At 34.0% G+C, this 23,425-nt stretch overlaps 3 protein-coding genes across 3 annotated transcripts; 2 read left to right on the plus strand and 1 right to left on the minus strand.

The window, feature by feature from the left end:
* Positions 1 to 1,440: 1,440 nt before the first annotated feature.
* LOC107860077 (60S ribosomal protein L11-1) lies at positions 1,441 to 6,042 on the plus strand. Its single transcript, XM_016705297.2, has 4 exons — positions 1,441 to 1,599; positions 1,698 to 1,848; positions 4,909 to 5,104; positions 5,564 to 6,042. The coding sequence occupies exons 1-4, from the start codon at positions 1,597 to 1,599 to the stop codon at positions 5,757 to 5,759; spliced, it is 546 nt and encodes a 181-aa protein (XP_016560783.1). The 5' UTR covers positions 1,441 to 1,596; the 3' UTR covers positions 5,760 to 6,042.
* Positions 6,043 to 15,310: 9,268 nt separating this feature from the next.
* On the plus strand, positions 15,311 to 16,588 carry LOC107858307 (putative F-box protein At1g32420). The gene has a single exon (XM_016702982.2). The coding sequence runs from the start codon at positions 15,311 to 15,313 to the stop codon at positions 16,586 to 16,588; it is 1,278 nt and encodes a 425-aa protein (XP_016558468.2).
* A 279-nt stretch (positions 16,589 to 16,867) lies between these two features.
* LOC107860078 lies at positions 16,868 to 22,121 on the minus strand. The gene is made up of 9 exons (XM_016705298.2): positions 21,809 to 22,121; positions 21,633 to 21,680; positions 21,445 to 21,514; positions 21,008 to 21,098; positions 20,616 to 20,677; positions 18,585 to 18,844; positions 18,454 to 18,487; positions 18,249 to 18,380; positions 16,868 to 17,271 (listed from the first exon to the last, which is right to left on the minus strand). Exons 1-9 carry the CDS (start codon positions 21,992 to 21,994, stop codon positions 17,084 to 17,086), a joined length of 1,071 nt encoding a protein of 356 aa, XP_016560784.1. The 5' UTR covers positions 21,995 to 22,121; the 3' UTR covers positions 16,868 to 17,083.
* Positions 22,122 to 23,425: the final 1,304 nt, after the last annotated feature.

Consider the following 23,425-nt stretch of genomic DNA (forward strand, 5'->3'; position numbering starts at 1 on the left):
TTCATACTCCCTCCGTTCCAAATTATGATGACATACTGATTAAAAAAAATAATTAATGATATGACTAGTTTACCATTGTACCCTTATTAAATGATATTTATATTTGAAGTTAAAGAAAAAGTAATTAATGCAAAAGGTTAAACATGAAAAAAAAAATGTTTCTTCTTGATTAATGAACAAAAATAAGTAAAATGAGAAATTATATTAGAAAATTTGAGACAGATAATTTGGGATGAAAAGAATATAAGCAATTTTAATTGAACTAAAAACAAATTAATAAATGAATATAAATTGATTGACTCAGGAAACTACGTGTTGGCCTAGAAAAATCTCTTCAAATCTCCCCAAGTATTATTAATGATCGAAGAGAAAAGAAATAAGTTACTATCAAAGTTGTTTTGAAATTACTAAAAGACATTTTAAGAATATGGATATCTTATTATCTCGTAAAAGTTATAAAAAATATTGTAAGTGAACAATTTTGATCGAATTTCAGTTTATGTTTATATTCATGCAAATAACGCGTATGAAGGAGAAAGATTGACTGCAACAACAAATCTTGTGTTTAAAATTTTATGTCTTGACGGGTTAAGAGATTCAGATTACAAAATGCTAGGCAGAAGTGTTCAATTTACAAACTCAAACAAATACAAGGGTCTATTAGACCATTTTACCTTAAAAATATGACGGAAGTTTAGTTTGAGCCTCTTTGATCAAACTTATGAAATCATCTTATTTTGAAAAGAAGTGAGAAACAGTTTTTGTATTGATAAAAAGTTTTTAAAAACTACTTTTGAGCAACAATTAGGGTTGACTTTAAAAGTGCTTGTAAATGTATTTTTCTGCTGTTGAGTAGAATTTACTTTTTTTAACTCATGAAAAATCGTTTCAATTACTTGTGTTACTCTCTAGAAACACTTATTTTCTTTTAAAAGGTTGGCCAAACACATCAAATTTATTTAAAATAAACACTCTTAAGAAAAAATAAACAATTTTAATAAAAAATAAATTTATCCAAATGACCTATAAAAATGCATTAAAAATACAGACTATTAACACTTCATGTGAAAAATATAGGATCGTTTTGAGTCAAAGTCCCAAAATATTGAATTATTTTGAACTCATTACCTAAGCTAAAAATATAATGTAATCCTTATGTATCATATTAATTGACTTTCTTGCTAAAATTTTTGTTTTAATTTAGTTGTTCAATATATGAAATTAAGAAATTTTATTATTTTCTTCCAAGGTTATCCTTATTATTAAATGGCTACATAAAGTGTATAACTCATATTTATACTTTTAAAATATAATTAATAAAACTTATAAATATCTAATTAATCTTTTTTTAATGAGTATGTTAACTGGACGTGGGTCAACTACTACGAAATAGAGAGAGTAGTAAGCTATTAAAAAACAAAAAAAAAAAATAAAAAACACAAGCAATTGTGAAAGTGCCCACGACCCGACAGAAGCTGCGGCCCATATCTTACCATTTATAAAGTTAGCTACAATTAGGGTTTTTCAATTTTCACGATATTTCCGCCATCTCAGTGCCCTACAGCTCTCGCCGCTGCTGCTGCAACATCTTCCGCCATGGTATCTCTTTACGTTTCATGTGCATTGATGTTTTTATCATATATGTATTTGCCTTTAACTTAGCAAAGCTCCATGTATTGATTGTGGAATGAGTACAGGCTTCAGAGAAGAAATTGAGCAACCCGATGAGGGATATCAAGGTGCAGAAGCTTGTCCTCAACATCTCCGTTGGTGAAAGTGGAGATCGTCTCACCAGAGCTGCTAAAGTCTTGGAGCAACTTAGCGGCCAATCCCCTGTTTTCTCCAAGGGTAACTAAGTTTTTGAATCTTCTAAACCTTTGTATTAAGTACATTCATTGTTATCTCTTCTGAAAAAATATATTAGCTTTAAGTAACTTAGCCTTAGAGCTTAGAAAAGATATACATAAAATACCTCATAATAGAGACCATTGTTCCATGTGCCCCAGTTTTTGCCTATATATTTGCTCGTCTCTGATTCCTTGTACGGTGATTGGTTGGTTTATTGTCTGTCTGCTAGTTCTTTTTTTAGTCTATCATGATTTTTAACTAGCTGCAGCTTAATTATCAGCCTGAATTGAATGGAAGGATGCATAAATTTATATAGCCGAACACTTCTTTTTGGCATTGGGCCCTGGTTTATTGTTTGATAATGTCAGGTAAGAGTAATAATCCATGGTTAGTTTGATCTATATGCATGTAGACGAGGCTATTTATTCATGTAGACGAAGCATTTTATTCAATACTAAGGCTTTAGACAATTAGCTCATTTTATTCATATATTTGTTGTTGACACCTTATTTTTGCCCTCCACAACTATGTTTAGTTTCGAGTTTCTTTGATTTTAAATACAATTACAATATTATTTATTTTATCCGGATAAAAAACTTTTCAAAATATGTATTTGAGTATTTTTTGTCATTTTAAGTAGCGAATATATATCATTGTGCTTTAATTATACGAAATTATATAATTTTGTTACTTAAATATATATTTACAAAATATTGGATCTTAATCAAAGTTTATCTTGAAAATAAATTCAAATGACTAAAATTTTGGTATTAATATAATTTACTGTCAAAATAATTTACTTGGATAAATATGTGTTTGATTTTATTATAGCAAGAAGCTCGGGATTAAACGAGGTACTAATTCGTATCGGATTTCACTGTAAGTTAGTCAGCCTAATAAATTTGGTCATAATGAAAATCAAATTGGCTATAATTGTAATGAATTTGCCAATTAAATTTCAATTTTGATCAAAATTTAAATTGGATGACAATGCCAACATCTAGCCCATTTTTCCTTTTTAATTTCAGCAGCCCATTTTTTATTTCCACCAACAACCCAATGCACAAGACAAAGCCCAAATCCAATTACCCAACAAAATTCAGCCAAAAAATTCAGTCAACCAGCCAACTTTTGAGACCCAAAATCAGCTCCGATCGAGTAGCGATGTCCCGGATTTTGATCCGGATTCGTTCTGCAACACACTGACAATGAAAATTTTAATTCGAAAATCATTTCAAATTTCAAATAGTTTTACAATTTTTGGCCTAAAGTGAGGGACTCCAAAATGTCAAAATTCATTTTTATCCACATTGGTAGAACAACAAAGGGTGAGCTTACACCCTCTCTATATATGGCTCATTTGAAGCAATTTTAAAACAAGTTTTGAAGGTGGAATTCTAAGTTGAGTCGAAATTCTGAGTTGCACTTGATTTAGGAAAGGACCGTAAGCCTTCTTTGACCCGATTGTGCCTTTCACAACCCACCAAATGACATTAATCCTTAGCATTTTCTCTTTCGAGCCTAAAACCTTTTCTTTGGACAACCACATCTGAGCGTATGTCTTTTTAAGTGCTTAAATGCACTATATTGAAAATAAATGATAAATAAATAAATAAATAAGTAAGATAAAACAAATAAAAAACGAAAATAAAATAAATAAATAAATAAATAAGATAAAACAAATAAAAAAACGAAAATAAAATAAATAAATAAATAAGATAAAACAAATAAAAAAACGATAATAAAATAAATAAATAAATAAGATAAAACAAATAAATAAAAAAACGAAAATAAAATAAATAATAAATAAATAACTAGACTTGTTTTAAAATTGCTCCCAAATGAGCTATTTATAGAGAGGGTGTAAGGTCACCCTTTGTTGTTCTAACAATGTGGGATAAAAATGAATTTTGGCATTTTGGAGTCCCTCACTTGAGTACAAAAATTGTACAACTATTTGAAATGATTTTCGAATTGGAATTTTCATTGTTGGTGTGTTGTAGAATGAATTCGGGACATCGCTGCTCGGTTGGAGCTGGTTTCGAGTCTGGAAAGTTGGCTGGTTGGTTGAATTTTGTTGGGTAATTGGTTTTGGACTTGTCTTGTGCATTGGGGTTGTTAATGGAAATAAAAAATGGACTTTTGGAAAATGAGCTAGATGTTTGCATTTTGTGAAGTGGGCTTGGCTGAAGGGTTATTGGGCTGCTGATGGCTTTAATTATTTGGATTGGGTAGATTTAATTGTGGGATATTAATAGGATTGGAGTTATTTAAATCATAACCCCAAATTAGGATGTTTTCATCCTTTTAAATTTTGATCGAAATTGAAATTTAATTGGCCAATTGTAGCCAATTTGATTTCAATTATGACCAAATTTAATAGGCTGACCAACTTAAATTGAAATCCGATACAATTAGTACTTCGTTTAATCCCGAGCTTCTTGATATAATAAAATCAAACAAATATTTATCCAAAGAAATTATTTTGACAGTAAATTATATCAAAACCAAAATTTTAGTCATTTGAATTTATTTTCAAGATAAACTTTGATCAAGATCCGATATTTTGTAAAAATTTATATTTAAGTAACAAAATCATATAATTTCGTATATATAAAGAACGATGATATATATTCGCTACTTAAAATGACAAAAATTACTCAGATAGATATTTTGAAAAGCTTTTTATCCGGATGAAATAAATGTTGTAGTTGTATTTAAAATCGGAGAAACTCGAATTTAAACATGGTTGTGGAGGGCAAAAATTAGGTGTCAACATTAGTAATTATATTAGATATGTATATCTTTTAGCTACATAGGCGTGTGAGTATTTGTGGTTGAAGGCTTGAAGCCAGTTTTGATTACAACTTGATACTCACGCCATTCCTAGTTGTGGGTAGCAGCCGATGATATGGAATTTCAAGTGATTTGTTTGTGGACATTTCACTGATTTTGTATTCATCAGGATTTCACTGTCTGGAATATTATTAATTTTTTTTTACCTACTTTATCAAAACAATTATATAACCTCTCATGAGATTGCATGTTTGGCCTTAACAGCAAGGTACACTGTTCGTTCATTCGGAATCAGGCGTAATGAAAAGATAGCTTGTTATGTGACTGTCAGAGGGGAGAAAGCTATGCAGCTACTTGAGAGTGGATTGAAAGTTAAGGAATACGAGTTGTTGAGAAGGAACTTCAGTGAGACTGGTTGCTTTGGGTTTGGGATTCAGGAGCACATTGATCTTGGAATTAAGTAAGCTGATTATTATTCAGTTCTCTTACTGGTTTATAGCTTTCGTGATTTCCATAATTAGCTGTGTTGCATACAAGGTAATCTGGAGCTATGTTGCTTGAACTCTTCAAAAATGGATGGGGGTGCGTGTCGGATTCTCTGAAAGTAGTGTAGTTCTAGGGAATCCTACATGGGTAAGTGAAGAGTCCCCGTAACTTAGATCTGGAGCCACTCTTCCTTTTTGCTGTGCAAAACATGCAAATTGCATTAGCTCTTTTGTTAATACTGCATAATACTTGGAAATAGCTACGGAAACATCAATTTTTCCGTATTGTTTAATTGGATCTATCTTATGGCTGCTGTTTCTTACTATACATATTAACCTCGGAAGATGTTCATCTGCTATTTTGCATTTAACAATTGCACATCTGTGAATGTCTTTGACAGTTCCTAAGTTTCGTAATTCTATTTTTTTGTCAGATATGATCCTTCAACTGGTATTTATGGAATGGATTTCTATGTTGTATTGGAGCGCCCTGGATATCGTGTTGCCCGTCGTCGCAGGTGCAAGTCTCGAGTTGGGATTCAGCACAGGGTCACTAAGGAGGATGCAATGAAGTGGTTCCAGGTCAAATATGAAGGTGTTATCCTCAACAAGTCTTCAAACATCCAGTGATAAGCTGAGAGCCAACTTCTGGATCAGCTTGTCTCCTGGCAAGTTTATTTTTATGTATTTTTGTAGGCGGCCATCTATAGTGTACTATTAATGGAATGTTTTGGAGTGATTCTAGTTGGCAAATCAATGTGTTTTACTTCTCATTTTGGCAATCAGATGAATTCAAATCTTTTTTGTTTTGTCATTTTCCTTTGTTGCAATTGAAGGTAGGATTATTCAACAACCCAATCAGTAAAACACTCTTTGGATACCATAATGAAATGGTGCAATGTTTAAGTGTGTATTATTGGTTTTATTTCTTCTGTTTCTCTACTCATCTTGTCAAACTTCTCGTGCACCATGGCATGTGTTAGCTTGAAATGGTTCTGCAGAACTAAAAAGACAGAAGACGGTGAAACACTCAAAACTTGCAACTACCAAGTCGAAGCTTCTAGCTGCCTTACAGCTCTATTTTCATTCTTCGAGCAGTGAGTGACACTGCAATTCAAAAATGTGTGTACAAATATTCAATCTCAACATTAATGAACCTTTGAATATCATCAGGGATACATACAGGGGACACACATTTTCTTTGTGAAGTTTGTGATCATGATATTAATAATTAGGTATTCTGGATTTCCTTCATTGCTTATGTTTGGTAGAGTTTTGTTAGTTCTCGTACCATTTTGGAATTTTGGTGATAAGAGTTTTGTTAGTTCTCGTACCATTTTGGAATTTATTTATGTAATCAATATGTACTTATGTCATTCTCTCTATGAGGTAAGGTTCGTCTTATTTGCTCATATTCTTTAAAACCCGATTTTCTCTAACATATCGATCAGAGTATGAGCTATAAACGTACGTTCCAATTGTACCGCAAATTAAAATTGTTGATCTATTATTATGTTCAACCTTAATGGGTTTAGCCAAATAAAACGCATACCTTCCGGCCAAATAGCTGGTAATAGTCCCTATATTCATTGCAAAATTAAAGGAGAGGAATATGACATATTGCATTTGGCTTTTTAACTTTTAGAGACTTACGCCCTTCTCCTTCAAGCCTCTCTTTTTTTTTGGCCTCAAGGTTTTTCTCCACTGAATCAACGACATATTGGTTCTCGCAAAGAAGAAAATTAATTTCATTCAATTGGTTCGAGTGATACTAAGAAAATAGAGATAGAAGACAGAAGACTTCAAATATTCTTTTGACAGAATAATTACAAAGAAGAAATCCTTTATTATTTACTAACTTGGCCTTAAAGTTAGCGTTCTAACATTTTCCAAAGAAACATGAAGAGATAAACATTCACTATGATACAAATATTATATTTATAACAAGAGTCTTATTTAATTTTGCTTTTTATATTGACGGGTCGCCTCTAACTAATTAATTTTTTAGAGTTTCATTCAAGAAAAATAAATATGATTTGGGGTAATAAGTCCTAACTTATAATACTCCTAGACAATCGATGCATGCACAAAAGTTCAAATTTTAGTAGTAGCAATTAGTAATATGATTTGGTCCTCCTTTTTCTAGTCAGCGCATAGGAATACCCTTTACCTTTTTCTTATATATATATATATATATATATATATACTTTTAGACGCACAATGGCTTGACTTAGCTTGCTCCTCTTGTCTTGTCCTCCTATTAAAATTCTATGGCATGCAATGGCTTCTTCTTCTTCTAATCCTCCACTTCCTTCTGACATAATTTTCAAGATACTAACTCAAACATCGTTGAGAACAGTAGACACTTGCAAGGCCGTTAATAAAGAATGACGTGATTTGACGTACGAATCGAGTTTCATGCCACAATTTTGTGCAAGGAGTAAAAATATCTCAGGATATTTTGTCCAAAGTTTAGTAAAACACAGATTAGATGACGTGAGCGAAGTATTTGCGGAATTTGTATCAATGGATGGTTGTTCGGGGAATAATACTACAACCCCGTTCCGTCTTCCTATTGATGATGAACAAGTAAAGCCTCGACGCAACTACGACTTTCGCATGAAGATTGTTGCTTCATCAATGCAAGGGTTTCTATGTTGTGTTAGAACGCTACGTTATAATGACAGATATTACATCTGTAAACCAACCACTAAGCAATGGTTCAAACTTCCTAATCCCAAATTAAAATGCGTTATTCAACTGTCAAAGTTGCCCTTGTTGTGCTGAGATCAAATCCTCTTCACTTTAAGATTATAAGATTGTCATCCTCTTCAATTCTTTATCACCACGATGGAAGGAAAGTGGGGTTAGATTGCTACTGCTGTGAGATTTTCAATTCAGAATGTTGGAAATGGACATTTTGAACGATTTGCTCCTGCAGTTAATGAAGGCGGTTTAATTTATTTCAAATTAAAAGATGATGACGACCACAAGGTAATGGCTCTAAACTACGATGGAGAAGAGGTTTGTGGAAAATTTTCTGTTCCAAAACCCCTTCTTGATGATGAGTGCACAGGCTATTATCCACATAACCCAACTTGTGGAGTATAAGGGGAAGCTGGGATTTACCTATTTGACACCGAAAGGGATGAAGCTTTGGGTTTTGGAGAACAAAAAACAACATTGGGAGATGAAGAAGGGAGTAGACCATTGAAAGTGTAAAGAGGGTGACAAGCAATCCAACCCCAATAGGGTTTTATAATGCTGATATTGCTTGTCTTTACAATCTCCATCAAGCTGTTTCCTTAATTTTATGATGATTGGTTAACATATTGCTGCATGCCCCGCAAGTTTTTTTTAGTTTAGCATTAATTTTTGATCAGTTGCAGTTCAAATATCAGCCTGAAATGTAAACTCAACAATGTAAATTTCCGTTCAGACCCATAATATGTTCTTAATTAATTGTGTAAAAGTAAAAAAGAATGTTTAAACTTTAAAAGGCCAAATTCTGATGGATAATGTACAAAAGTATAAACTCAAACCAGAAAGGCCCCCAGTGACAGCACGAATTCTGGTTCTGTAAATGCATGCATTCTTTGTCAACGTCAAACTAAAAGATAAATCCTGCACAAACCAAAAGGATGACCTTCAGAGAGTTGTACGTATCACTTCCTCCATGCATGCAAACTAGAGTAAAGAGGCAAGTTTATACTACTGCGTCCCCCCCAAAAATAACATATATATGGACACATAACTAAAAACAGCTAAATTTAGACCATAAAGCACACTACATGATCAAATAGATTGTATTATATATATTCACACCATGGGCGGCGACGGAACGTATTATATATTAGACAAAATTTAGAAAGCAATTACATAAAGTACCTACTTTTACTAAGGGACCACATGTTTAAGTGACCCAATTATTAATTGCCTATAAACTCGTCCTTGACAAACGTATTGTTTCGCCTAATTCTCCACTTCCGTATGAGATAATTTTCAAGATGCATGCTAACTCAAACATCGTTAAGAACACTAGACACTTGCAAGACTATCAAAAAGAATGGCACGATTTGATTTATGAATCGAGTTTCATGCTACAACGTAATTAGTGCATGCAAGGAGTTAACATATCTCAGAATATTTTTTCTAGTGTGTAGTAAGACCCAACTTAGGCAATGTAAGCAAACCTGGAACAAAATTTGTATGAATGGATGGTTGTTCAGGGAAATTCCATATTCCTATTTGATGATGAACAAGAAAAGACTCGACTCAGCTACAACTTTAAGAGCATGCATATTTGGAAAGACACCATGGTAATTCGGTTTAGTGTAATTGGTTGTAATTATAAGTGTTGGTCAGTTATTAGAAAAAGGTTTCAAATTGTATTTCGAAGATAAATACTGCTTGATCAAGGAAGCATCTGGACAAGACCTATTTAAAGTCAAAATGAGAGGCAGAAGTTTCTCATTAAATCCATTGGAAGAAGAGCGTGGATTTTACCAGTTGTGTGTGGAGCCACCTTTGTTAAAAAAGAAGACATTCCAGCTGATGATGAAGGTTGACTTTGTCCTGGTTGCGATTGCAAAGTTGACTGCATTGACTTACTTAATGATCGTCAAGGAACAAACCTTTCCATCACTGACAATCCCAAGGAAGCTGCTGTTGCTGCGTCTGGGGAGAAGCTAGATGATATTTTGGGACTTCCATCGGATGACTCGAAAGGATGATGACTACAATCCTGAAAATCTAGATATAGATAAAAAAAAATAATTCCGAACCTGAGAAAGCGTTCATGACGGAAGGAAAGGTTGCTATGGATCCCGTTGCCATTGATGCACCTGGAGGGTTACCTTTTGAATGGTGGTCCGTGTTTTGGGACATTTTTATAGCACAGACAAATGAAAAACATTCTGAAGTAGCAACGTACATAGAGACGCAGTAGATGAAAGCAAGGGACATCAACAACAACTACAGATCCAACAGTTGCAACTCATGCAACAACCAAATGCCCAATCACAGTGAAGGGATCAAAATCCCTCCCTTGGTGGTCCTATAAATGCTATAAACTCTGAAGGCATGATGGGGCAACCATCTGCCAGTGTTTTGGCTATGAAAATATACAAGGAACAAATGAAACACCCTCATTCCTTGGACTCAAAGACAGCTTCACCTCTTATCGATCCCAATAGAATGGCTCTTCTTAAGTCTGCATCTAATGATCAACGACAATTGGTCCAAGGTAATTCGGGGAGCATGTTGGCAGCATTGCAGCAAATGCAAGGGCGCCCTCAGATGACAGCGGATATTAAAATGGATGTTAACTTGAGTGGTGCCCAAAAATCTTTACCCATGGATCCTTCATCAATTTATGGTCAGGCCATTCTACAGTCAAAGTCAGGACTCGGTGGTGCAGGCTTGAATCAAGTGTTACTGGTTTATCATTGAAGGGCTGGCCATTAACTGGAATTAACCATTTGAGGCCAAGTATAGGTTTGCAGGTGCAAACTCCCAATATACAGAACCAAAATCAATTTCTTTTGGCATCACAACAACAACAAGCTCTTGCACAGGCTCAAGCACAAGGACAATCAACAACAGATGTCACTCCTTGCAACAGGACTTCTAAGAAGCTTCTAAGACAAAGAATTGGTGTTTGCATTTCATAAAGCAAGGAGGAGTGTTGAAAGTTGCTTTAAGAATGCAACTGTTTTTTTCTTTTTTCTCCAGCAATTTTTTTATTTACATACAATCCTAGTTAAATTAGGAGTCCTATCTTTGGTAGGAAACTAATTAGTTATTCTAATTTTGGTAGAAATTGGTTGTTTCTTTGTCCTATTTTTAGTTGTAATAACAGCTATTTAAGTTGTTAAGTTGATGATCAATTAATAGACGGCTTTAACAAGAAAATAATCTCTCTCTGTCTCTCTACATATTCTCTTCTTCAAACTCTATATCTGTTTTAGCGGCTAGCTTTTGAATTGAATTCCTATGTTATTTCCCTTTAACGGTTTTAAACCAACAATTTTGCTCAAACGCATGTTGAAAACCGTAGAAGTTATAATGCATTATTTTTATAATGATAAATTATTTAATCAGAAACTGTCCTCAATATCTCCATCAATTTGTTTCCTTTTTGGGTCATCAATGGAAGTTTAAATTATAACAACCAGCTGAATAGAACGGCAAGGACGCAAAAAATCATACAGCCGATCCTTCACTTTGCACTGGGGCCTAGTTGATTGTTTGATATTTCCAACGTAAATGTCATCAGAATTGTTTTGATAAATGGTAGGGTGAATTTAACATAATAAAAACAGAGCTAAATCAACTAGCTCCTTCATGGATCGAGTAAAAATGTTAACTCAACAAAAAGACCCAGAAAGCAATGCATGTTTCGAAATGAATAAACAAAAACTTCAAAAGGTCAAATGTTGCTCGATAATGTACAAAAATATAAACTCAACCGAAAAGGTTGGATCGAGTGATAGCCAATACATACATAAGACTAGACCCTATCAGGTCTCAACAGCAACTGGGCTTGATAACACCAGTGGACACATATTCAGGCTGAACATGATTTTATCCCTCATCCATTCAGGGCCACTCTCTCAAAAGTCCCTAGCGACGATACGCGGTACAACAATTCTGCTTCTGTAGATGCATTCTTTGTCAACGTCAACACATGAAATGAAAGCACGACATGCATAAAATACCTAGTTTTAAAAAGGGACCATGTGTTAACGTACCCCAAATTCGCCTATAAATTTTTTTGTTGGACAGTAAAATTTCATGACCGAAATTAATAGTCGAGACAGGAAAAGTATATTGCAACAGTCTTTTTATTGATTTCAATAAGTGAGTGTTACAATCTCTATGATTCGCCTTTTCAAGTATAAATTCAACAGCTTCGAGCTTGATCTTGAACTGGATTTGTGAACTTGATAGATTTCATCTTGACTTATGCTTGAATCCAAGAGCATTGGAGCTTGTTCTTGAATTTTGCGACCTTGATCTTGAATCTTGATGAACTGATCTTCTGCAGCGTTTGATCCACCAGCTTTCTCTTGCTTCTTGCTAGAATTGTTGGAGACCCCTATTTATAGTTGTAGGGAGTAAAGAGTCCAAAATATGAACTTCTTTCATCAATCAGATTTAAGTGACATATTTTGGTCATGGTAGCTATGAACTTTCTTTGACCAATCAGATTTAGGTGACATGACACTTTTTATGGACACTGCTGCATCATTTTGACATGTGACATGATCCCATTGATTCGTTTACCCGACTTAGCATGTTACGTCATTCGACATGTGGTACCAAATTGGGTCTCTAGAATAAGATAACATTTTGGGCTTAACAAAATGGGCTCATCATTTATAGCCCAAATTAATGTACTAGCCCAATAAGTATTGGACTTTATTTAAAGGGGAAAGGACATGGGTTGACCACTTTTTAAAAAAATGGCCCACATTTGAAAAGGTGGATCTGCTTAGCCAGTCAGCTAAATTAATTCTCTCTTTTAGTTATTTGGTCCAATTGGGCACATGCAATCTCTATACTCAATTGATACACTTTTATACCACATTGATATACTTTTATATTATATTGATACACTTTTTTAAAAAAAAGAAAGGAAATTCTATGCAAGCGCATGCAGTCCCTATACCCAATTGATACTCTTTCATACCACATTAATACACTTTATACTACATTGATATACTTGAAGTGTCCATATACTCAATTGATACTCTCTTATACTAGATTGATACATTTTTAGAATGCATGTAGAAACTATATAGAGTCGTATAAAATATGTATCTAAATAATAATTGTAGTTAAAAATTGTATAGAATGTGTATAAAAATGTTATAATTATTATATAGAATATGTATATATATAGAAACTGTATCATTATTATATATAAACATATATTTTTAACAATTGTATTATATTAAAAGTATATGGTATTGTATTTTATTGTATAAATAAGTAAAACTAAACAAAACAAATAGTATGTTATTTTAATAATGTTGGTGAATGCAAAATAATTTGAAGAAAAAAATAATTACTCAATTGTTTAAAAAGAATAAAAATTTGATTCTAAGATAATGATTTTTTCATTAGTGCTCTGGAATATGTGCTTTATGTGCTCTGGAACATGTGCTTTATGAGGAACATGATTGTTAGATTTGCCAAAAAAATCATGCAACTTGTGAGTTTAAAACTCCTTACGCTCTTACTGGATCGCACAACCTAGCAAAGGCAACGGCTAAAGGAAACATGGTCCTTAGTGGCTATTTTCTGGGGTTTTAAATTTAGGTGCTAGTTTTGTGGAATTATTTTAGTTTTAGGTGTTATTTTTATCCTTTCCCCTAATATAAATCCATGTGATTGGACTTAAATAATTAATCCAATTATATTAATCCGTACAATTTATTTGGAACTAATATATTTTAAATTTAACATTATCCAATTTTTGTACTTGAATTTAATAAAATTTCGTTGCCTACACGTATTGTTTGTCCGCTAGTTATTTTTAGATTTTTGTTGATTTTTAATCAGTAGCAGTTTAAATATCAGCCTCAATAGAATGGAAGGATGCAAAAATTCATACAGCGAACCGTTAGTTTTGCATAGCCGCCTAATTAATTTTTTGATAATTGCAGTGTAAATGTTAAGTCATGGGACTAATCCATGGTTAATTTGATCTATATGCATGTAGATGAAGTTTCTTTTTTGCAATTAACGAAGGCACTAGCTCATTTGGTTTATATTTTTGTAATTATATTTGGTATGTATCTTTTAGCTACTTAGGCGTGTAAATATTTGTAGTAGACCTTGGTTGTGTTGGCAAGTCCTCACGAATTTGTTTTTGGACACCTTCCAAAAGGGACACGCCGCTTGTACCACTACAACCAACCAGTGGGACACGCCGTTTGACCACCACTTGTCAAGAAGACTTTCGACACAGGCAGCAACCGTAGATCTCAACTACTAGGTCACTTTGTTATCACCCAACGTCACAAGGCATCAACCGTAAATCTCAACTACTAGGTCACTTCGTTATCACCCAACGGGATACGTCGCCTGACCACCACTCGCCGGGAAGACTTTCGACACAAGGGCTCCCACCTACAGATCTCCAGCCTTGTTGTCACACCAGAACTTCATGCAGTCCACTACTTCGACACACACCCGAACCTGGGCTCTGATAGCACTTCTTGGACCGCGTGTAACTTCACCCAAACTTCGCACTAGTATGATATTGTCCGCTTTGAGTCAAGCACTCACAGATTTGTTTTTGGACAAATCCCAAAAGGCCTGGTGATACTTTAAATATTGGACATTCTTCGTCTATTTCTCTGATGTGGGATTGATTTGCAATTTGTTAGTGTTTAATTAATTTTGATAATCACGCCATTCCCGAGTTATGGATAGTTAACTAGTGTCCTGCTTTTATTCATTCATTGATACAAGAAATATAGATGATAAAATGAAATTGTAAGTGATTTGTTTGTCGACATTTAACTACTGTTGAAAGGAACTTCAGTGAGACCGGCCGCTTTGGGTTTGGTATTCAGGAGCGCAATGATCTTGCATTATTTATTTCTGGCTTATGAAAATGCTATAATCGGGTGGGTTTAATGTACTTGAGCCTTCTTGTATTTACCGTAAACTAACTTGCTCCCCAAGTTAAAGGCTCAAACTTTTCTCCAAAGAAACAATATATATTTATGGAGTTTAATTTATTCTTTTTTTAAAAACAAACAAATAAACTTGAAAAAACTAACTTTTCCCAGTTGCATACACGAAGAATAAGATTCGAGGAAATAATAGTACCAACTTATAATACTGCTGTACAACCGATCCATGCAAAAGTTCTAATTTTAGACGCAAATTTTAGTAATGTTTCAAAAGTTTCCATATATTATACTCCTATACTATTTGTGTTTAGCTTATTATTTGATCTACTACGTACACCTAATCCTTCTAGGAAAGAGATACTAATTTCCGAATTAGTATTTCTTTTGTCCACCTTTTCCTAGTCAGTAAAGGAATACCCTTCATCGACCATATTCCTTATAAATAGACTAGACGAACCATGGCTTGCTCACTCATTGAGACTTGCTCCTCTTGTGTTGTCCTGTCCTCTCGTCAAAATTCTATTGCATGCAATGGCTTCTTCTTCTTCTAATCCTCCACTTCCTTCTGACATAATTTTCAAGATACTAACTCAAACATCGTTGAGAACAGTAGACACTTGCAAGGCCGTTAATAAAGAATGGCGTGATTTGACGTACGAATCGAGTTTCATGCCACAATTTTGTGCAAGGAGTAAAAATATCTCAGGATATTTTGTCCAAAGTTTAGTAAAACACAGATTAGATGACGTGAGCGAAGTATTTGCGGAATTTGTATCAATGGATGGTTGTTCGGGGAATAATACTACAACCCCGTTCCGTCTTCCTATTGATGATGAACAAGTAAAGCCTCGACGCAGCTACGACTTTCGCATGAAGATTGTTGCTTCATCAATGCAAGGGTTTCTATGTTGTGTTAGAACGCTACGTTATAATGACAGATATTACATCTGTAAACCAACCACTAAGCAATGGTTCAAACTTCCTAATCCCAAAACACGTTATTCAACCGTCAAAGTTGCTCTTATCGTGTTGAGATCAATTCCTCTGCACTTTAAGATTATCAGACTGTCGTCCCCATCAATTCTCTATCATCACTCCGGGAAGAAACTAGGACTCCATTGCTACTGTTCAGAGGTATTTGATTCAGAACGATGGGAATGGAGACAAGGAAAAGATTTATTGTTCCCTCGTGAATTGTACTTTGATTGGTTTCCTCCCGTAGTCAATGCAAATGGTTTGATTTATTTCAAACTAAATCAAAGAGATAATCAGGACCACAAGGTAATGGCTCTTAACTACAATGGAGAAGAGATTTTTCCAAGATTCTCTCTTCCAAAACCTCCTTTTGATGAGTACCAAGGTTATTATCCATTTAACCAACTTGTGGAGTATAAGGGGAAGTTAGGCTTTACTCATTTGTCACCAAAAGGGATGAAACTTTGGATTTTCGAAAACAGAAACCACCACTGGGAGTTGAAGACAGAAGTAGACACTGAAGCTGTAAAGGCTGTGACAAGCTTTCCAATCCCCAAAGGGTTTTTTAATGAACATATTGCTTTGCTATTGGATAGCTATGAAGCCATCTTCTACGACTTGCAAGATAAAAGCATTAACAAGGTGAAATTAAATAAATGTCATGATGTTCAAGAAATCTTCCCGTTCCGCTCAGATTTAGAGCCAGTTGATTTGAGAATGCCAACAGCCAACACTATTTCAACCACCAAATCTCTCTATCGTCCCTCTTATACTTCCTTTACTCTTCTTCTTCTCATTCTTCTTTGCGGTATTTTGTGGTTTTCTCATGCATGACATAATTCTGGTAATGATCTCTGCTCAAATGTATGTTGAAAATTGTACAAATTATAATAATTATTTTTACGATGATAAATTTTTTAATCAGAAGCTTGTCCTCGATATCTCCATCAGTCCTGTTTCCTTTTTTGGTTATTAGTTATATATTGCTGTTTAGAAAAGTTTGTCTTAGTTTAGCATTAATTTTTAACCAGTTGAAGTTTAAAAATAACCTGTATAGAACGAGTAATTGATTGTTCCAAACTACTTCCTTCATGGGTCGAGTAAAAATGTTAACAAAAAAGATGCAAAACTCGGTTCAGACCCAGAAACTCACTCTGAGCAATGTATGTTTCCAATTGTGTAAGAATAAAATCGAATAAACAAACTTTAAAAGGCCAAATATTGCTCGATAATGTACAAAAATATAAACTCAAACCAGAAAGTTGAAGCGGAACATGCACAAGACTAGACCCCATCAGGTCCCAAGTTGAAAACTTACGAGAAAGGGGCTCAGCAACTGGGCTTGATAACACAAGACACCTTCTGGAAGAAAAGTGGACACATATTTGGGCTGAACATGATCGTATCCCTCATCCATTCAGGAGCCACTCTTTCAAAAGTCCCTAGTGACAACACGCGGTACACCAATTCTGGTTCTGTGGATGCATTCTTCGTCAATGTCAAACTAAAAGATAATCCTGCACCAACCAAAAGAATGACCTTCAGATTGTAAGTTCCAAAAGTGGCAGCTGTTATCAATAAATGAAATTATATCTAAAATTTGGAGTGACTACGCATGCTTCACAAACTAGAATACTAACCAAAGATAGTTAAATTGAAAATGCAGTTACAAACAAACAATTGAGTGAACTATGTCAGCAAATCTATTATAATATGACAAAGTGACAATCGGTTAGCTCGAATTACACCATTTTAAATATAGAAGAAATTCCCCACCAAAACAACCCCTTGCTCGGAGGTAAGGACCCTCCACCTCCAATCCTGAGGTTGCAGGTTTGAGCCACCAAGGGAGCAAAACGGTGGGAGTTTCCAGGGAGGGGAAAAAAAGGAAAAAGAAAAACAACCCCTGCTTGGTTATTTTACAGCAGCAGTTGATAAAATCACAGAAATGAAACTTAGGTAGCATTTGGTTCAAAAGATCTTTTGGAGAAAAGAAAAGATTAAAAAAGATTCAATCAAACACCAAGTGAAAAAGCCTTTTAAGTATTGCAGATTGAATGAAACTAAAAATGTAACAATCAGATGATTTCTTATAAACCATCTAGGTTTCTGGTCATCAGGTAGGCACCATTTCATGTTTCAGTGACTAACTTCTATTAATTGAGGCTGTTCTTCAGTTTATCTCTTGACACCCCTTGACAAGACAAATTAAGATTAATATCAACAGCGTATTGTAATGACTTAATCCAAAAATTTTAATTTATACAAACTTCCAAATTTCAGTTTTCAATATAATCAGGCCAAATTTATAATTTAAAAAGAAACTAAAAGTTTAGCCAAGTAAAACTCAAGACGCCTCTGTAAATTTCAAAGATTTCAACAATTAATATCACATATCTACAGCTTAGGCATTAGAAAATTGAAGTGGAAAGCAAGAAAGGGACCAAAAGAAAAATGAAGTGATCCAGGAGTACAAAGCTCCTCCTAAAATTACCGCTCGACTCATGAAGAACTGATATGCATAATTCTTCATTTTCCGTCACAGTTGAAAATTTCATACCAACTAGCCACTGAACAAGGTCTTGGAAGATGCATGAGGCTGGAGAGATGTCAGCTGCATCATCACCTAATCCATCCAAATAATAGTTACACAAGATAGCAGACATCGCATAAAACTAACAACTAAAGTTGGGACAAACCTGAAATGTCGACATTTCTTCTACAGCAAGCAGGCTGCAAAATATTGCCTGGTGGTCAGAATAGTAAAATCCGCGCTCAACTTTACCACACAAACTAGCATATGTGATAGAAATTGGAGAGTAGCACTGACCTCAGTGTACCTATATGAACTCGTAGTAGGTTGTTCAGTTCTACTTGGAAGTTCTTCCATGGGAGACTGTGTAAGTGCATCTTGTACAATGAACAAAGACTGCCTACGGTTTTTCTTGGTCGTCATGGTAGAGCCATCTGGAAGAGAATCTCCAACAGTAATAATTTGTCTGTTTTTTCCCTTATCATTGCTAGCATTGAAACAGGTTCCCTCCTCAGCTAGTTGTTGAAGCCTCTGAATTTCATCATGAAGTTCTTTACCTGCAGCATTGGCAATGTCTAATTAACTATTTGGATTTCGAAATTGGACAACTTATTTAATAGAGCAACAGAATGCAAATATTGATCTCCAAAAGTTCAAAAGTTTAGTAAACAGAAAAACCATCATAAGAAGCATCAAAACCTGTACAGGAACACAACGAATAGATGCCTTTATAGAACCATTAGCAAGACTTTGACTTATGCATGACAACATTGCTACAAAGACACAATAGTCTCAGTTTATGTTCATGGGTAATTCTCACCTCAAGAGGTAGCTTTAGGGGTACAGTTAAGTTCAAGGTCCAGTTCTTAGTTTAGTATCAAAACCAAACTCATTCTCTTGCTTGATCATCCAATTTTGGCCAACATATGGTGTTATCTATGCTCCAATTGTCCAGTTCTGGACATGCCAGGAAGAAGAAGGTGTGAGTGTCCCACATTGATTGAGGGACTAAGCTTTAGTCTCTTTATCTCAAGAGCTCTACCTTCTCCGTTGAGTTCAAGGTCCTTTTATCTTAATAGAATTAATAATAGAACATTAGGTTAATGGTTTACAATCAACTTGGAAAACCACATAATCCCATTTTAAACCTAATATGCTATACACCCAACATTTGGTAAGATAGTTGATATATTGTTGATAGTAATTCCTAGAGAGCTGTATTTTTCTACTAGTTTTTACCTGTTTAATTACTGTTAAACATCCCAAAGCCAGTCTGAAAACTACGTACCTTAACAGAATCTGATTCAGAGTTGGAAACTCTTCTGCTTCTGTTTAAGTACATAATTTAGCTTCAATGGCATACACAAGACTTCAACGTGTGAATAACAACCATCCAGTTATGTTCATTTGAAAGAAACAAGGTAATAATAATGGACTTATTCTAGAAAGATCAATCCACCAAATGATATTTAGCTAGTCTATGTTTCTTGATTTACTAAGATTTTCATTGGCTCAGTTTACGTTTCACCAACCCTGGTTCCAATTAAATAATCAGATGAGGTAAAACAAATGTTATGCTAAGAACGAGAAACCTGCAGAAGTCAAATTCTCTAGTTGATTGGCAATCAACCAATCGTATATTAATGAACCATTAACAAGTACACTAAATCATATAACACCATTATTAAAGGCTCAAAAAGGAAAAATGATAATACTTGTCAGTCTCACTGTAGACATCAGAAGGAAATCGCTATCTTAAGGAGTTCTGACCAGTAAAGAGCTATGTTTCAATTCGATGTAGGCCATATCCTCAGGAAGGAGATGTATCAAATAGAATACACAGATAAAGCATTTAATTTTGTAGAAAGTAGACAGAACGGCATCAAAGTTACAAGAATGTTTGGAGCAATAAACCCCATCTGGTGCCACCAATTGCTAAGACTGTCAAACAAGCATTGAATCTGAACTTCTCACTTTCCAAATGGACATACTTCCTAAAGGGACATAAAGAATCACATCAAGTCCTAAATGGATTGAAATTTGAACTCATTTGAACTATAGAGACCTCTCTTAAAATTTTAAGCTTCAATAAGAACAACAAGAACAACCTTTACCCGTAATTTCTTCAACCTGCATTGACGTAAACTTAACCACAGATCCAAAATTTTCAAGGCAATACTAACCGGCCTAGTTGTCTTGCAGAATAAATAGATAGGGCTATGGACATTATAAGAATTCTACCATGACTTGAACTTCCATAACTAATTAATCAGTTTCGAACTTCAGTTTCAAAAAAAAAAAATTAATCAGTTCCCAATTTACACTTACTCTTTTGGTTCTCTTCCATCAAAAGCTTTTGGTATTGAATCTTCTCTTCATCTTTGACAGACCTGCAGCCAGTTTAAGTACACATTTATACTCCCTCTGTTTCAAAAAGAATGACCTACTTTCCTTTTGAATTTGTTTCAAAAAGAATGATCCATTCTTTTTTTGGCAATACATTAATTTCAACTTTTCACATGACATATTTAAGACCACAAGATTAAAGGGCCTTTTGGTACATTTGACACAACTTTAGTTTAAGATCACAAGATTCAAAAGTCTTCTTTATTTTCTTAAACTCTATACCAAGTCAAAATAGGTCATTCTTTTTTAAACGGAGGGAATACTATTTTCATTATTCTTATTGAAAAGAGCAAGCCTTTCTCGGGAGTGCAGACCTCATTGATGCCATTTCACTCCTCAACTCATTTACTTGTTCGCGTAGCCTGTCAGTTTCACTTCTCAAGTATTCAATCATTTCATCGGCAGCTGGAAGAAACAAAGCTCCATGTCAAGTCTTCAACCAAGTTTGTATCTAATGTAATTAAAAATGGCAACTATGAGTTCTCCAAGTATAGATTTCATCTGAAAATATTATTGCATACTTTCAAGAGAGACCCGACGTTTAGGATGTATAAGAAGATGACAGAAATTACTACTGCTAATTATAGCAAATTTTGTCAATGGTTTTCGCTTTGGCATGGTATCCAAGGTGAATCAAGAGAAGGACTTTAACATAATCTTGAAATTAGAAAAACATAATATCTACAAAGGAAAAGGAGAACTTCGTAATTATTGGATAAAAACCAAGGTAAGCTTTCAAATATAAACCTACCAGTCACATAATTCACAAATTTCTCCTCTTGTTCCCGACTCAAGCTCTCCATACCCGTGTCTTTTTCTTTCTACCAAAAAGATATAAACGAAAAAATCATACTCCTGTGAACCACTGATAACCCTAAATACCTGGAGCTCAGCTCAAAATATCAATTTAAACAATGAAGGCTAACAATTCCTAAATACCTTTAGCTTACTGTACTTGCTGTAGAGCTTGGAATAAAGCGCCTCCATCTTAAACCGAAATAAGCATAGCAATAACAAAATTAGTAACGGAAAATGCTGTTGATAACCCTAAAACTTAGATTTGAAGATTTATTAGTGAAAATAAAAACATGCAAAGCTGAATTAAGCAACAAAACCTTGGGTAAAGAAGCCGACATCGGAAAACTTGGGGAATGAAACTGCGGTGCTGTACAATTTAGCTTCTCAAAATGAAGAATTCGAATGACAAGCTTTGGCGGGAGATTTGGGCAATTCCAAATTTGGGGAAAGAGTTCTATTTTTCTAGCAAAACATTTGGGCCTCGGGTCGGGTTGAGGGCTCATTTAGGGCCCAATAACGCATTGATTTTATGTTTTATTTTTCTTTTACTTGTAAATATCTCCTTGCCAAATCTCTATTTCGCCATAAAGGGGATTTTCTGTTCAATTTGTTTAAATCAGGATGGTTAATGATATTTAATTTATTATCAACTCTATTTATTCTGGTTGGCTCAAATTCATTCCATCTAAGAAAAAAAAAAAAAAGAACTATGGGAATTTTGTTCCTATTTTAAAAAGCGGTGCAAATATAACATTGGATAATTGCGCATCTGGACACTGTTATACTCATATTTGTTTATTATATTGTTCAACTTTAGGAACATTAAAATATTAGATTTTCATCTAACATTTGCAATAATATATAAATTTTTTAGATCATAATTAGATATTATCTCATGAATCACCTCAACTCTTTTAATTTCAGTCTAATCCGTCCATTTGACATCCCTAACTTCAAATTCGTGAGTTCAATATAAATACACTCTCCATTTTCTATTTGTTAATCTTATTTTCCTTTTTAATATATTTTAAAAAGAATGTCTCTTTTAATTTTTTGAAAAATCTTTAATGGTAACTTTACATAACATGTTTAAGACCACAAGATTGAAGAACTTTTTAGTACATTCTACATTTCTTTAATTTAAGGCAAAAATTCAAAACTTTTCTTTACACTTTCTCAAAACAAGACAAACAAAGATGATCTCATTATATAAGAGAAATTTGTATAAAGTTGTAGTCAATTAAACAATAAACTGGATCAATTGACTTCGCACTTCCCCAACCTGTGAGACGAGAAGTGGTTGGACTTTACAAGTAACCAAAGCCATGTTAGATTTATTCAAGATGTTTCTATATATAGTATAAAGCATTTGAATTGTGGGTGTGTGGCAATGACAGTATATATATTGTCCATGTCTACTTGTGGAAAAGGGAAATGACAGACACCTTGATAGAGCAATTGCATGACTTTGGTACCTCTACTTTTTCCAAAGCTTAAATTATTTTTTCCCGTCACTATAAGTAGGTCACATTTCCACATGCATAGCTGAAATGTGATATATGCAGATCATAGTGTATTCAATGATTTAACTTCTTCACCCCCCATACTACATATAAATCTTGAAAGATATATATATTTATTGAAAATATTACTATTAAAGAATGTATTCTTTGTTTTTCAAAGTATTATTTTCTAATTTTCTAAAGTAAATGTTATTCTATAAGAAAATCAATGTTCAGAAACCAATAGTTATTTTGATGCTTAAGTGGATACATGAAAGCAATCTCCTGCGTTTGTAAACAATAAATCACCTCACCAGTATGGTGGAAGAGTGATGAGTTGCCTCTTCATTTTTAACTAGAGTCTCAAATTTAAACACTTAAAGAATCGCATTTGTTAGGAAAAGCTTTATTCGATCGTCCAAATGTGAATTT

The sequence above is a fragment of the Capsicum annuum genome, chromosome 2, assembly GCF_002878395.1.
Source record: "Capsicum annuum cultivar UCD-10X-F1 chromosome 2, UCD10Xv1.1, whole genome shotgun sequence".
In the NCBI taxonomy this organism is placed as follows: domain Eukaryota; kingdom Viridiplantae; phylum Streptophyta; class Magnoliopsida; order Solanales; family Solanaceae; genus Capsicum; species Capsicum annuum.